The 16,318-nt window shown below is 35.8% G+C and overlaps 1 protein-coding gene across 3 annotated transcripts in view; it reads right to left on the bottom strand.

The window, feature by feature from the left end:
* Positions 1 to 16,318, bottom strand: part of adgrd1 (adhesion G protein-coupled receptor D1) — a 48,676-nt gene that overhangs the window by 28,910 nt on the left and 3,448 nt on the right. For all 3 annotated transcript variants that reach the window (XM_082188074.1, XM_082188076.1, XM_082188075.1), the window contains 9 exons: positions 15,361 to 15,483; positions 14,480 to 14,656; positions 12,773 to 13,030; positions 10,289 to 10,362; positions 8,203 to 8,364; positions 6,917 to 6,976; positions 6,470 to 6,596; positions 4,703 to 4,810; positions 2,594 to 2,669 (listed from right to left, as the gene is read on the bottom strand). In XM_082188074.1, coding sequence (XP_082044200.1) covers positions 2,594 to 2,669; positions 4,703 to 4,810; positions 6,470 to 6,596; positions 6,917 to 6,976; positions 8,203 to 8,364; positions 10,289 to 10,362; positions 12,773 to 13,030; positions 14,480 to 14,656; positions 15,361 to 15,483 — 1,165 coding nt within the window. The remainder of the gene's footprint in view (positions 1 to 2,593; positions 2,670 to 4,702; positions 4,811 to 6,469; positions 6,597 to 6,916; positions 6,977 to 8,202; positions 8,365 to 10,288; positions 10,363 to 12,772; positions 13,031 to 14,479; positions 14,657 to 15,360; positions 15,484 to 16,318) is intronic.

Genomic DNA, 16,318 nt, shown 5'->3' with positions numbered 1-16,318 from the left:
TTTGGGGTTATTGAATACATTAAGTTGCATCAAAGTGAAAATCACAATTGACAGCGCTACTCTTCAGCACAATGGTAACCACAACATTCAATAACAGAAACTCCTCTAAATGTCCAACATAACTGAACATTAAACATAAACTACCAAAATCTTTCCCTTTACTGAAAAACACATAAAATAACACTTAATCCCTAAATTTACTCTACTAATGCACTCCCTTGCAAAGCATGGTGGGAACTATACAGATCCACTGCTCAGGGCTGCGTTTCCCAAAAGCATCATAAACCTAAGTAGATTGTAGAGCCATTGCCACAATGGTCTCTATGATCAACTTATCTCACGATGCTCTTGGGACATTTTAGACACAATATTGTCAGTTAAATTATCTGTTTTTGCCCTAGCCTAGCAATAAAAATTGTTCCAAACAAATCCACAGAAGAAACAATCCTTATGTGTCTCCGGGCAACTGTATTGCCGTTTGTTTAGTTTCTTAATTAAAGCTACACTCTGTAACTTTTTAAGTTGATTCTTAGCAAAAAACACTTTGTTCTATCAAAAGTATATGTGCTCATTCATGTGTAATTACTTCCACCAACTAATAAAGTATTCTCGTAAGCGTAAAATCTGTCATTTATAATACATACGAGCGAGTCGCTCGAATGACGGCAGCGCCTCCATCTTGAAAATACATTCGCCAAAGAGGCACATACCAGGAAATTCGAGTTTCGCCTTTCGCGTTTTACACTCAGTGACACCGTGAAGAATGCGAGGGGGAGATTACTCACGACTGCCGGCAGATTTGAAAGATTGCTGAAGATGGAGGATCACGCCTATTTTCAAAGTCAATATTGGAGTAACTTTTCCCAGATGGAAAGCTCTTGAGGAGCAAAGCTTTTAAAACGGACGCCAAAGTTGCCTGCTTTCTTCTCGACAGGTAATTCAGCCTATTTGTGTAAATTCAAAGTTTTTTTTACTTTTAAAAAAAAGTTTTTTTTTACTTTTACAAAATAACAAAATAACGAAAACATAAAACTATTATTCATTTTACATAGAGGTCATAACCTACATGTTAACTGACTAAATAACTAAATACACTTTGTAATAGTTTTCTAAAGTAACCTCATCACTTGAAGGAACACTCATGGACAAAGTCGAACTGGAAGCCATGTTAATCTTGGAATAATACGGCCACCGTAGAAGTTAAAACGCCCTCGGAATTGAAAGGAACAGAAACTAATATTCACTGGGTAGTCATATACAATTTCACCGCTAGATGGGGGAAAATATCACACAGTGTAGCTTTAATGAATATGCACATGCAAATGTGGTACGTCTGGATTACATTCGTACTATATAGAATTTACTTTTTTTAACGGTTGCAATGTAAGTACTTATTCAAAAGAAGTACCTACTCAGAGAGCGTGCGATTTTGGAAGCAGCCTCAGAGTTTTTAAATTAATTAGTTGAATGAATGATTCAACGACTCACTCACTTGCTTTCTTGATGAAGGAATCAGTGTTTTGGAATTAATGGGATGAATGAAAAATTACACTTGTCGCCACCTACAGGTGTAAAGTTGCAGTCACATTCCAGTGAAATTTCACAGGCAAAAAATTAAATAAATAAATCCATTGTCCATTTTTTTCATCTTTATAATTGTTTTTTGTTTTTCAATTTATGAGTAAAATATGGTCTGTGGTAAATATAACTATAACTTGATGATACTTGGACGTTTTGCTATACAAAGCAAATTACACACGACCATGTCGAATTTTGAAGCTGTCATGCTTATTTAAAAAAAAAAAGTATAGTTCTAATAAGAAACTAGATAATAATACAATTTTTATTAGGGGGGGTTACGTTGTAGAGCAAAATGTCCAAGTATCGTCTTGTTATGTTTACCACAGACCATATTTTACTCATAAACTGAAAAACCCCATTATAAAAGCCCATAGGAAAACCTTGAGGGAACAACTGATGAATTAGTCTTCCAGGTTTTTATGTCATGGCTGCAGTACTCTATTGTCAGTAGTGTAATGATGTATGATGAAACACTACTCACACATAGAAGTCACTTTCAAACCAAGCATCTTTCTGTTGGTCTGCACAGCAAATTTGCATGACCAACTTGAACATGAGCAAAATATGCATGGGGAACTTATGCGTCTTTCCGCAAAACTCTGAATATTGGATTTTTATTGAATTGACTGGATTTTGCCCACAAAATTTGGCAGAGCATTGGTAAATGTGACCGCACCTTAACAATGTAACCCACCACTAATGCACAGACTGACAGTCTGTCTGGAATGTTGTATAATCCATAGCAAATATTCTAATATATATTTAGATGGTAATGAGAATATACCCCACATAATCTCTCTTTTGCCCAGTGGAGTTACATAAAAAGATTTACTAAAATAAATAAATGAAGTTAAGTACTGATCACGGCTGTGTTAAGATGAGAAGAGAGTGTTATCAGTCGATTTAATGACTGGGAGTATCAGACAGAGGCCCAGATGAGAGAGAACCACAGTGATAAAGCCATGCTCACAAGAACACAATGTACAACAGGAAACACGCACACACACTTCACCTTGTTTGTAGAGGGCTGATTTTTTTGTAGTAGTTGTGCATTTTGTGGTAGAAAAGCCCCACGATCGTGGTCTGAGCTGCAGGAGGAAACAGACACAACTATTACCATTCGATCACACATATGTATGTGTGTTTTGAAGAATGTGTTGGGCTGCCGTTGAAATGCATAGAGAGGATAGACTCATTATCACAGACACTGCATGTGCTCCTCTCAGTGCAGCTCTAATGGGAAAGATGTGTGTTCACACACACACGGGAAGAGTGTGATTGAGGGTCCACCACGTGTGTGAGGGGGAAATATGTTACACTATACTTCAAAAAATCTTTCGGCTATTAAAAAATAAATACACAGGGCCATTTTCCTTCGAGTTTGAAAACTAGTATCACAATTTGACAGCAGAATTTGTGTAAATATCCTTGTAAAATAATGTTGATAACTGTTGTAGACCATTGGATGGGGCAGTATCATTTCACCAGGGTCTGAATTAGGGCTGCACAATTAACTGAATAAATCATTTACATTAAGATGAGTGTTGCTGTGATTAATCATGGAAAGTATCATTTACAGTATTACATTAAAGTATTCTCCACATTCTAACAACATGATTTTTTGCAGGGTTTGAGCACAGCAACCAATCAGAGGCATTTAAATGAGTCTAGGCCAATAATTAACAACAACCAGTTTGAAGCAAACTAACCCACAGAAGCATGTTTTATTGATTAAATGATAAAATTGATCAAATGATTCAGCAACTCTCAGCTTATACTGGGTGGCCAACATAAAAAATTGGGCAAGCAGCTACTCTGCACAACATAAATATTTAATATTTTTTAATATTTAAATATTATTTAAATACACATTATTTAATATGTATGTTGTATATTTATATTTCATTCTGTATTATTGCATGTTAATTACAAATGTTTCGCAGTTGATTTTACTGTGAAACATGCTTTTACAACTTATTAGTGCTTTTACAGGTGTTAATGGACCAAATAAGCAATATCACTGTGTCCCAACTAACTCCTCTGAGTTGGGCTTCAGATGAGCTTTGGGCCAATAACCTCACAAACCAAGGGGCAAAATCTCTCTACAAATGTTTTTATTAAGACTAAAAGAAACTTGGCCCAGCGGGAATACACAGCGATTCAATGCGCTCCTTCTCTTGCTGTCTTTAATTGGCGTATAAAAGTTCTGCTTGGTTCTGTTAATGAAGTGTACCATATGTCCGGCTTCACTGGAGAAGCAGTTCAATGGCACGCTAATGCCAGTGCTAGCGTTTATGTGCCATTTCTGATAATAGAGCTTTAATAGTTTATTAAAACTGTTTATAATGAACAGAGCGGGGCTCAGGTTCAGCACTGTGCCAGAGGAGCTGAGGAGAGCTGACCCCAAAAACGGTGTCAAACAAACAAAACGTTTAATGCCCTCATAATTACAGCCGCCACATGGAAAACATTGCAACACTCACTCTTCAACTATTGCTCGCATTTATACATCACACTGCAATTCTGCTCTAAACTACTCCAAATTATATAACGCTTTCTCCTGGAGGGGCTTGTGTGATTGGCAGGTTTCATTAGAGAGCAGCAGGAAGTCATCAGAGTTGATTGCGTTGTTTATTTGTTGTTTATGGCTGAAGTGGACAGACAACAAATAAATGTCCTTAATCTTCCTTGTATGAAATAACAATCTGTTCTTTCACTGCAGCCAGAGGCGTATAAAAGCAATGAGATGTGTATGCGTACATTTACTCATAATCAGGGGCTAAATTGGGTAGGAATGATTCAGAATAACCTTCTATTCAAAAAGAAAAAATGATTGGCAGTTTGTTTAGCAATCCATTCCATTTCATACTGTATGTCTATGCTCCCGTCCAGGTTTTGTTTGTTCCATTATGCACATTATGGTTAAAACTGTGGTTTAGAAAGTGGAAAAGCATTAAAGTTTGTTACTTTAAGCACGATTTATCCCATTAGTCCGTGGCGGATCATTGAATAGACAAGCACTGTTCTCTGGAGCGGCACAGGATAAAGCTGCATGATCAGGACAAGGATCACCAGCAGATCTTAGGCTTTGTGCGTGTGTTTGTGAGATGTGCATACTCACACTGCATTGTAAGGGCCTCTCCTGGTACTGAGATGTAACTCTTCCCTTGTGTGGGGAACCGGTAGCTAGGCAGATTGTAGTTCTGAGGGATCTTCATCAGAGAGTAATCTAGATACATTTGAAAAAAAGGGTTGGGTCACTGTTCATAGTGAGTATACTGTTGCTTTGTTACTGCATTAGAAGGTCAAAAGAAGCACAATTTGGTACCAAGTCTGTGAAGCTGAGTACTGACTGTATTCTGTACCTTAATGTGCACCATCTGAAAGGCAGCTGGTTTAACATGCATTTTGTGAGCATGCTCTGTAACAAGCGGCTGCGCTTTTTGGTGCAATTCTTTGTGAGGTATTAATGTAAACACTGTCAACACTGTTTACTTCAATTGTGTATTAGTTCTGTTTGCAATTTGTTACTGATTTTGATTACAGACTGTTCACGTCTTGAATAATTATCTGATTAACCTGAAGCAATTTTTACTTAATTGAAAAAAATACTATTACATTTAATTTGTTATTATTTATAAAAAAAACTTGTATTAATCAAAAATGATTAAATTAATAAAAAGTGGCAGTAAAGACATTTACAATATTACAAAAGATGTATGTATACAAACAAATTTATATCACAGTTTCCACAAGAATATTAAGCAGCACAACTGTTTTTAACATTGATAATAATGAGAAATCATTCAAGTCAGCATATTAGAATGATTTCTGAAGGATCATGTGACACTGAAGACTGGAGTAATGATGCTGAAAATTCAGCTTTGCCATCATAGGGATAAATTAACATTTTTAAATATATTACTATATTTTTACCAAAATAAAACACTTATTTTAAATAGTTCTGAACCATAGTGTAATTTAAAATAAAGGTTAAATAGCACATTCATTTTTGTGGTGATGTAAAAATTGGCACAGAATTGTGATATTTCACTAGTATTGGTAAAGTACTGTATAGAGTATTAAAAGTCTGAATCGAGAATATTGCAGGGCGCTGCCCGAATGAAGTTATGGGAAGTCTTTTCTCAACAACATCTCTTGTTCTTGGGTGATTCTGTTTCATCTGTGATCTTGTATTTTTTTATGGTTTATTCACTGAATGAAACAGTGAAGTTCAATAATAGCTCAGGCAACCGGAAAGGTTTTCTCATATGACCTCTGGTCCTCACACACAGTCTTATCAGAGCAAAGGGAGGATCAGAGACAGAAGAGAAAGTTGACTGTGAAGCCTGGAGTCTCAAAGGGAATGATTCAGAAATGAGACTTCAATGAGACTTGAATCATTCTGAATCTGCACAAAGCAGATCAGGAGATGTTTCGGCCCACGTCTAATTCATTTCATGTTAAGTATTTTCAGAAGACATTAAAGACCTGCACGTTGCACTAAAACGTTGAAATATCTTGAAAAATGTAACTTCTTCCAACTGTTTATCATCTATGTTAAATATATATCATGACATTTCAGTCAATTAACTTAGTACAGAAAGGCCCAAACTGAACAATTCTGGTAAATGTAACATTTCAACACTCCTAAAAAAAGGAAAATATAATCGAAGAAACACAATAAAAAGCAATTTTTTAAAGTCATGTTTCATGCATCAAATTCCTTCACTCAGGCTGGGAGTGCTGCTGTGTATTAGGTAGGCATCCCCCTATGAGCATACTTGGACATGCTCCACATACTTCAAGCCAGCCATGTATGTAGAGGAAGGGAGGGAGAGTGAATTTCTAAGAAAAGATATTCTAGTATTTTGGAGCGTGTACTGACCTGCCACAGAACTCTTGCCCCCTATGGCCAGAGGAGCCTCTGAGTCTGGGCTGGACCGAAGCTTGGAGGCCATCTGCACCATCACCTTATCCACAGTCTCCACCAGACCATTGACCAATGGACTACACTGCTCACCCCGATAAAAGACAAGTGCAAAGTATATTACAGCTCACTGTGGTTAACAAATAAGAACCTGCAGAATTCTACAAAATGTAATCATTTTTGTTTTATAAAAATGATCAAATTTGATGACTCTTTCAGATACCAAGTGTATAGTACCTTCAGCTCCATTTAACACATTTTGACCATGTTTGAATTGAATAATTTCACATCACAAAAGATGTGCTGAAATGTGGAAAAAGTGTGCCGATTCGTTTGGATCAAGTCATGAATGGACTGATCGAATCTCTCTATCTATCCAATCATTAATTCATCCAATAAACGTACCTCATCGTTTTCTCTCCAGTCGCTGGCGGTTATGACCTCATCCACACTCTTCAGTAGAGACTACAACACAGAGCAGAATAAAGGAGAGTTTCAAATGTGTGTGTAAAAGCAACACTGAAGATGATTCTGTTTTGTGTATTTTTCTCAAATTGTTTTGCTTTATGTTTTGTGATTTCACCGGAACAAATAGTGTCCAGAGAACACAGTTGCCTTCCACCACTGATAACAGCAGCAACAATAAAAAAGCTGCTCAGCATAAAAAAAAAAAAAAAAAACACACACATTCCAGCGCCAGACTGCCTCTTATTTAACACAAACTAAAGAAATTCATTATCTGCTAGTCAACTGCTTTCTCTGTATTAGTGCCGCGAGATGTTTTAAAAAGTGGTGGGATCAATATCGGCCCTGGCGAAAAGCGGTGAGGACCCGTCCCACCCGCAAATTATGCCAATGTACACAACCGTTCAAAAGTTTGGGGTCGGGAGGATTTTTAAAAGCTTTTGAAAGAGGTCTCTTATACTCACCAACGATGCATTAATTTGATCAAACATACAGTAAAAATAAGTAACATTGTGAAATAATATTACAATTTAAAATAACTGTTTCTATTTTAATACATTTTATGAAATATATTTAATATAATATATTTTAAATGTAATTTATTCATGTGATGGCAATGCCCATTTACAGCATCATTACTCCAGTCTTCAGTGTCACATGATCATTCAGAAATCATTCTAATATGCTGTTTTGCTGCTCAAGAAAAAATTCTCATTTTTATTAATGTTGAAAACAGTTGTGCTGCTTAATATTTTTGTTCAGGATTCATTGATGAATAGAAATTTTTAAAGAAAATGATTTTATTTGAATATTATAAATGCCTTAACTGCCATTTTTGATCTATTTAATTTGTCATTGCTGAACAAAATATTAATTTCTTTAAAAAAATCTTTCTGACCCCAAACTTCTGAAATGTAGTGTATTTAAAAAAAAAGTTAATACAATATTTTTCATGACGAATTATAGTATCATCAGCATGATCATTTGAGTGAAATGTGAATCACAATTCACAAAAGTAACTAGATTGGAGTAAATTAGATTTGAAGAAGGTTCAATGAACAAGAACATCTGACCTTCTGTACAAATAATCACACAATTAATGTCACAAATCTATTAATTTGATTAGTGTCCTAAAAATAGTCTTGAAAAATGTCTGATTTATTTTACCTCAACTTTTCTTTGTGTTTTTATAAATCCTAAAACGTTCTCTTTATTCCTGTCTTTACCTGTGTAAGGTTGTTGGCTGTTTCTTGAGGTATAGTCTTGTTTGGAAGGTTAAACGACAGAGACTGAAGGAGGTCCAGCGCTTGTAACTGCATGGGTTCCTGAAGTCTCTGAACTTCCTCTGTCAGGTTTGTGGAGGCAGGTTGGGGCATCTCTGTGATTCTCTGTAACACACAAATACAAGGTGGATGTGTCAAAAGAACTCCATAAAATCACCCACAATCACATGTAACGGCTCTGTGTGGCTTGGACTTGAGATTCAGAATATAACGGTGTTCTTGTGGTTTGGTTTCCCATAATTTAATATAATAATTTCAACAACAAGCACCGGAATAGCTGGCTCTTGCCATTGAAATTATTTTATTAAATCTTTTTCTAATGGGATTTGTGAATGTCAATGTTAATTAAATGCCATTTTTTCTGGAACTTTCCAATGAAGTCTAAATAAAGAACCTCCAGACTAGTTGTTTAAAGTCTTATTTTTCCTCCATATCCTACATGTGGCCATTACGGAAAATCTTGGATCTCCTTTCTGCCCCGTTTTTCTCCTTCTCTTCTACTTGATCTCCCTACTCAATAACAGTCAGTGTTGTCATTTGCGTTAGTGTTCAATCTCTGATTTCTTTCCATTTCCTCAGAGTCTGGGGGGAAACAACAGTTCCAAAAGAGCTGGATTTGTTTGTGTTTACAGCTTCGGCCTCCACCTCATTTCATGCTGGGCTCTTGTAAGTCTGCCAAGGATGTGTGCGTCTGTGTGCACATGGCCGATCCCAGAGCGACGTCTGTGTCGGCTTCGTAACACCTAATCATCCAAGGGTGTGTGAGGTGTTGTCTGGGAGGCCGTGTTGTGTGCATGTGATTTTCTGTGTACGTTCACTCCTTTATTTAATTACTGAGTGGGGAAGAAGTCCGAGCAGACAGATTGAGGGCATGTAAAAGGAGGTGTCAAACACCGCTGAGAGCCTTTAGAAGATATGTCAGTGTCTTGAATGCCCATTTAATTTACTATCTTCCAAATTAAGTCAACAGTCTAAGTGTACTGTAAACAGTGACTGCTGTTCTCCATGTGCTCACATTTACTCGGCAGACCTTAAAGGTGTGTAATTATTTCAATAAATTAAATACTTTCCCATAGCTTCTGCAAGAACCAATAAGGTTTGTTATTGTGCATCAAGCAGGTTCAGTTGAGCTTCTGTTTATGTTCACTGATCAATGTTTATAAGTGAATAAAAGCCAACATTTAATCTGTTCATCATATAAAGCGATGAAGTCTCCAGCAACGAAGTCTTGCGTAGCCGTCAATGGAAGGACTGAAATCTCTCAGATTTCATCACAAAGATCTTCATGTGTTCCGAAGATGAACGAATGTCTTACGGGTTTGGAACGACATGAGGGAGAATAATTGATGACAGAATTTTCATTTTTGGGTGAACTAACCCTTTAAATGAAAACAGAAAACATAAAATAAAATCGAATTCAAAATATTAACAAAATCTGTAATAGTATGTCAATGATACTAAAATAACACTGGTTCGGGAAACCTGTTTGAAAAGAATGATTTTTATTGGAATTAGCTGATAGAAGTAGCGCATAAATAAATAACATACTTAACCTTTACTGGTCATGATTTGTTTAAACATTTTTATATAATCTGAATCTTAAACTCCAACTTCATCGCAGTTTATCTAGCCAGGCTGGGGAGGTTTTGATTAAGGATGATGAGTGAGAAATCCCATTATGTATTTGTGGTCTTTTCAGTGAACTCTATTAATCAGACTACCAAATACAAACATATTTCGTAATGAGATACTGGCGAAATCACCACAAGCACTTTTTTTTTTACTTTCGCTGAGAGAGAAGCAAGACAGGTTAGTGCCTAACCTCATTACAGATGTGTTCTTATTTATGTACATTAGTCGACTGACCAGTGAAATCTCTTAGATAACCCTGGAATTTAGAGAAATATGTGATGAAGTTGTATTTCAGCTGTTATCTTTCTACTCTCCTCTGGTTCGGCATACTCCAGTCTAGACCCATCGAAACTGACTCAGAAAGTGCAACGGCTGACCTCAGATCAGAAGAATTTACCTCTAATTGATTATCCGTCGCAGCAACGAGATTGATGGATGCTTCGGTTGGAAAGGTGGACATCACATTCTCACCTGTGGTAGCAAAAAATAAACAAATGAAAGTGAAAAGTGATAAGACAAATAAAAGAAATGTAATTATAAAAATTGAATGTAAAAATAAAACATAAAATGTATTTATATTTCTCAAATGTATTTAATAAAAGATAACATTTGAATTTATTTGAATTAAAAAAGTAATAACTATAGGGAGGAATAATTAAATAGGATATTTTAAACAAAAAGAATCCAGAATAGGATAAATAAAAAGTTGAAGGATGCTGTAATAATAATTATAAAAAAAAAACACAGAAGCCATGTTCTAAAGAGCTCTAAACAAGTTAAACACTTCATCTCATGGAACAAATACTTCACACCTGCTGGAAAGCCTATTCCTGAATGCACATGTTGGTTGCAGTGAGGCTGGTTTATAGGGCCCCTGGCAAAGCAGCTCTCTAATGACTCTGTACTATGCCCCTCGTTAGAGCCTATTATAGCTGGACGTGTGCAAAACAACAGTAGGTTTTCTCTTCTTCAACAACAACATGTTTTTTTATCATTAACAAAAGGTCTTTATCCCTAACAGTAGCTAACAATCAGCATGCTGAGATGATATATGCCAAAAGTCGACCTAAATAATCACTATCATCTCCGTTTAAAAGAGCTATGGATCCATACTTGTCAAAATACCAGTACAGAATACATTTTATGATTTTAAATAGTGAATTTGCAACCATAAAAGGTCAAATAATTAAAAGTTAAAAAAAAATTCTTAGTATCGTTACGGTATTATAGATGGGATATTGAATTTAAACATAATTTTACATTTATGGATTTGAAAGATGCTTTTATTCAAAGTGACTTACATTGGATTTAAGTCTGAATTGTTGAACTGTTGTGTTCTGATGTAATGTGCGTAAGAACGTAAGTGAAAAGAGCAAACAAGTTGGATGAAGTTTGCTACTCCTATGAAAGGTATCACTCCGAAGTTTTTGAGTTATCTGGTCTAAATGGCCCTGTTAGCTCTTGCTAGTAGATTCTGTAACTACACCATCTGCATTTAAATGAATGGGAATGCTAACTGATAGCTTTCTTCAGGTGTTAAAGGAATAGTTCACTTAAAAAAATGAAAATTCTGTCATCATTAACTCACCCTCAAGTTGTTTCAAACTTGCATGAATATCTTTCTTCTGCTGAACACAAAGGAAGATATTTTGAAGAATGTCGGTAACCAGACAGTTGATGGACCCCATTGACATTCATAGTAGGAAGCAATGGGGTTCATCACTGTTTGGTTACTGACATTCTTCAAATATCTTCTTTTGTGTTAAGCAGAAGAAAAAAATTCAAACAGGTTTGAAACAACTTGAGGGTGAGTAAATGATGACAGAATTTTCATTTTGAAGTGAACTATTCCTTTAGAGACCTCATTGGTCTGGTCTCTGTTACTGATGAAGACGGAAACCATTTGCAGCCTTATTGGAGCTTTAATTTGTCTTTGCCACACTGAAGACTTCTTGCCTGCAAGAAACTTCAACCAGCTGCCCAAACGAGGTTCCAAACACTAGCAGTTTAAAAGAAAACAAAACCCCTGATATAAAACTCGTCCCGCCGCTAAATACATATAAGGTAAAGATATGCGCAGTTATAACCAAAGCCAGTCTTCGAGGACACAACAAACATATAATGGTATTTCGACAGTGCGTTTCATTGTGGTTAGTTTGAGGACTGCTGGAATGTGGACCGGTTTCTATAAAGGAAATTGTCTTCAAATGGTTCTTCCTCTCTATAATAAACCTGCACGTAGGGTAATAACTTCAGAGATATGGCAGAAAAGCAAAGCAGCAGCATCACAGATGTTTCTGTTTCCAAACAGTCAAACAGAACGCTCTGAAATCCGACATTCTTCATCTCCACCAATGACATTTTAACGTACACTTTTTCTCTGTATTAATCTGGGTGATTGCAAAGTGTTGTGGAGATTTGGAAAGGTGCTATATATACAGTTCAAAGGTTTTTCAACAACCGTTACTCCAGTCTTCAGTGTCACATGATCCTTCAGAAACATTCTAACATGCTGATTTTGTGCTCAAGAATTTTTTTTTATCATTACCAATGATTTTTTTTAGCATGGTTTCAATTAAAGTGGCTTAATTGGTGTTTTACTTCAAATGAATAATTAGAGACAGACAGAATTAACCAAGAATATTCTAGATATATTGAAAAGCATGAAGAGCTAGCATCTGCTAAGAGGCAAGTTGGGACAAGCTGGAGACAAGCTGGAAAGCTAATTTGGGAAACCCTGACAACAATGGCAATGGCTGACAACTGCAGAGAAGCACATGGTTGGGACAAGTGAAGGCTGCCACAGAGAAAATAAACTAATAGATAAATGAAATGATGATGACAGCAGATTTGAGTCACAATGAGCTCTATAATAACTTACCAATGGCTGCTTTGTAGTACATCCAGACATCCTGAGGGGACAGGGCCCTCTCCCAAATCACAAACTCATCGAAGGCACCTGTGGCATAGTGGTTGTAATTCCCAAAGTTTCCTGTGCCAATGACCAGATCGGCATAGGGATCACCATAGTTATGGGAAACATTTCCTGTGGGGTCTCCGGTGCTAAATGTGCCATTAATGTAGACCTTTAACCCCTCCGTTTGGGTCCATGTGAAGAGCACATGTGTCCAGTAGGGCCCTAGATAAAGCACAGAGACGATAGGAGAGAAGAAATTAAATTAAAAAACATTCAAACAAATAAATAAATAAATACAAAAATGGACTGTTTGGAAATAAAGATAATAGTAATGTTATTTCCAGATCTACTTGTGCTGTCTGGGTCCATAAAACACAAGTTTAAAATGAACAGAAACGGAGGGCTGGAGACAGCATGTGGAATGGATTTCATCAGCTTATAATGAAGCCAATAACAAATGGTATACAGAAACTCTGTGTTGAACTGTCAATGGCTCATTTCATCTGTCCAGGGATAAAATGGCAAATGGAGACTGTCTCATCATCTCTCTCTCTCTCTCTATCTCTCTCTTTTTTTGTGAGGGATTGGTTCATGCTTTGGTAATACATGTTTTAGTCTTACGGACATAATCCTGGGGTATTCTGTTCATGTTCTGACTGTATCTTAGAGGCCTTGGTGTATTTCTAACATTCTTATCTGCATATTTATGGGTTATATTTAGTAACATCGACTGGGCAACTATAAATGCTCATGTAACATCTGTACACACTATAAAACACATCATAAGATAATTTAATTATAAGTCTCTTGTGCTGCATATAACTGCCCTAAAACACTAATATTTAAAATATATATATATATATTATTACACTTTAAAATAAATGCTTTCTATTTGAATATATTTTAAAATGTAATTAATTTCTGTGATGTCAAATCTGAATTTTCAGCATCAGTGTTATTCTAAAATGCTGATTTGGTGATTTGATAATAGAAAATTCAAAAGAACATAATTTATTCAAAATGTTGGTTTCATTTTAAAGGTCTTTGCTGTCACTTTTGAACAAATTATTACGTTGTTGATGCATAAAAGTATTTCATTTTAATTTGAAATCTGAATCTTGAAATTGGAATATTTTTTACAAATCTTACTGACCCCAAACTTCTGGATGGGTGCATACAATCAACTAAACTTAGCAACCACTTCAATCCAAACAAGACCAGATATTCTGAAGATTTGAGAAGCAGAAACATGGATACTGAAGATGGAAGTGACACAAATCCCCAAATGACTGAAAAATCTTAGATAATTAATAAATAATATTTTCACATGCAGCTACTTTTCACTTACACTTTCATTTATTTTATTTTTTTCACAGTAAGATCAAAATTTAAATCACTCTGTCAAGTCCAAAAGAGAAAGGTTATTCTGAAGCCTATTGACTGTTTTGACATCCGGATGTAATCAATATAATTATGAACACAACTACATATTCAAAATATTTATGGTCAGACTGCAAGTGTAATTCCAAACCAGAATGTATTTCAAACTGTCCATATGCGCAAAATATCAAGATCATGGGAAATCTTTTTTGGCTTTAGAGATAAGACAAAATAATTTGGTTCCCCAAACATTTCAACTCTTTCCATATCTTAAACTAAAATAATAACTACCTGGGAGTTCGATTTTTGCCTTCCATGTCTTGGAATCTCCTCTTGTGTAAAACTCCACGTATTCGCCAAGAGGGTTGGAGTAGACAGAGAAACCACTCGAGATGATTTTACCTCCGGATGCAATCGCAAAACGAGACTCTATCTCTTTGTTTTTCCAGAAGAAGGAGAACGTTATACCTGTCCAGGAGTAACAGTTAAGTAAAGCTTTAATGTTGAACACAAGGTATTTTAACTTAAAGGAAAATAATACTTTACAAATACAGAGTATACAGGATTTAACAGTACAGTAGGCTGAGATTAGAAGCTCAAATATTTGCATTTATTTGTTAAAAATTTCATTTTCAAATTATATATATATTTTTATATTATTTTGTATTATAATTTGAATGTAAATTTAAAATAAATAATAAAAATGAAATATCAATAAATTAAGCTTTTAATATGATTTTCATAATCCTCTGGCTCTCGCCAACCACCAAGCTCTTTTTTCCGATACATACTGATCTAACTTAACTAAACAAAAGCTTCTTTATTAGATCCAGGCTGCTTCATTACAAACAACATTACAGCAAGTCTTACTTTGGTCAAGCCCTGGAAAATAAATATAAATGCAACATATTCTCCTTTTTGCGAGCAAAAGAATGTGCACTGATGTGAGCAGATGAATAACAGATGATATCAGCTTTCACGCACAAAAGTTTTGATGTAAGCTGATATATTTGCTCTTGATTCAAAACATAATTTTGAACCATTAGCCTTTATAACGTCATGTATAAACCTGAGCAACACATTACTCAACTGTCATACATCTACAGTATGACCATATAAAGATGCACTTCTATAACACCAGAAAAGAGTGCATGAAGATGATCAAAACTCACCGGCAGGTCCACACAGAGTAGGATCACTTATGCAGGAGTCTTTATAGTTGCCAAAGTGAAGGAAAGTGGCTCCATTATCACCATTCAGATAGATGCCCTTATTCACCATTCCTTCTACAATGTCTACACAATGAAAGACCAACCAACAAGATTATAACACCTGCAATATGACATTTCAAAAACCATTACAGTTTATAATCACCTCATGCTAAATCTTTTGGGTGAATAATCATTGATAGCCGATCTGAAAGACAACAAAGTCTTTATGGGGAAATCCTAACCTTTTACCCATATAGTAAAACTATGAGCATTTTGCTCCATCCTCTACAACAACAAGAGCAGATCTCCTGAATTATGAGGATCTAGGGAATTGCACATCTGAGCAACTGAACTGTGGATGATTCATGACAGTCTGATTTTTGTCAATGGTAAGTTGTTCCTTTGCGAGGGCAGCGATTTTGGTCAATAAATCCTCCTTTGTTATACCTAAAAGGCCAGGATCTGTGGATCACAGTGGGAGCCATAGCACCATCGCACCTCATGAATGGATGAGTTGAGAGAAGAGATGATGATGATGGAAAAGAGTGCTCAGTGAAGACACAGTGAATGGCAGAAGACAGAGAGGAGACAGACTGAAGTGTGGAGCGAGTGAACAACAGCAGAGAGATAAAGAGGTACAGACTACAGAGGAGTGAACATCCATCTATGCAGTGAGATCCAGGGAATCGGCATGCCTTCGTGAACTAGATTTTGAGATTTATAAAGGGGGAATCTGAATTACAATGTCACACAAGCAATCTGTGCTGATATTAAAGCTGCTTTCATATGCTATCAGAATGATCATAAATACAAGTTGCTTAGAAGTGTCACTTGAAAACCCTACTAAATCACAAATTTGACTGGAAATTTCTTTTTAAAGAAATCTTTTATTCAGCAAAGACACATTAAATTGATCAAA

This window comes from Leuciscus leuciscus (genome assembly GCF_965113295.1).
Source record: "Leuciscus leuciscus genome assembly, chromosome: 13".
NCBI classification, from domain to species: domain Eukaryota; kingdom Metazoa; phylum Chordata; class Actinopteri; order Cypriniformes; family Leuciscidae; genus Leuciscus; species Leuciscus leuciscus.
This window is presented reverse-complemented; position numbering and strand designations above follow the sequence as displayed.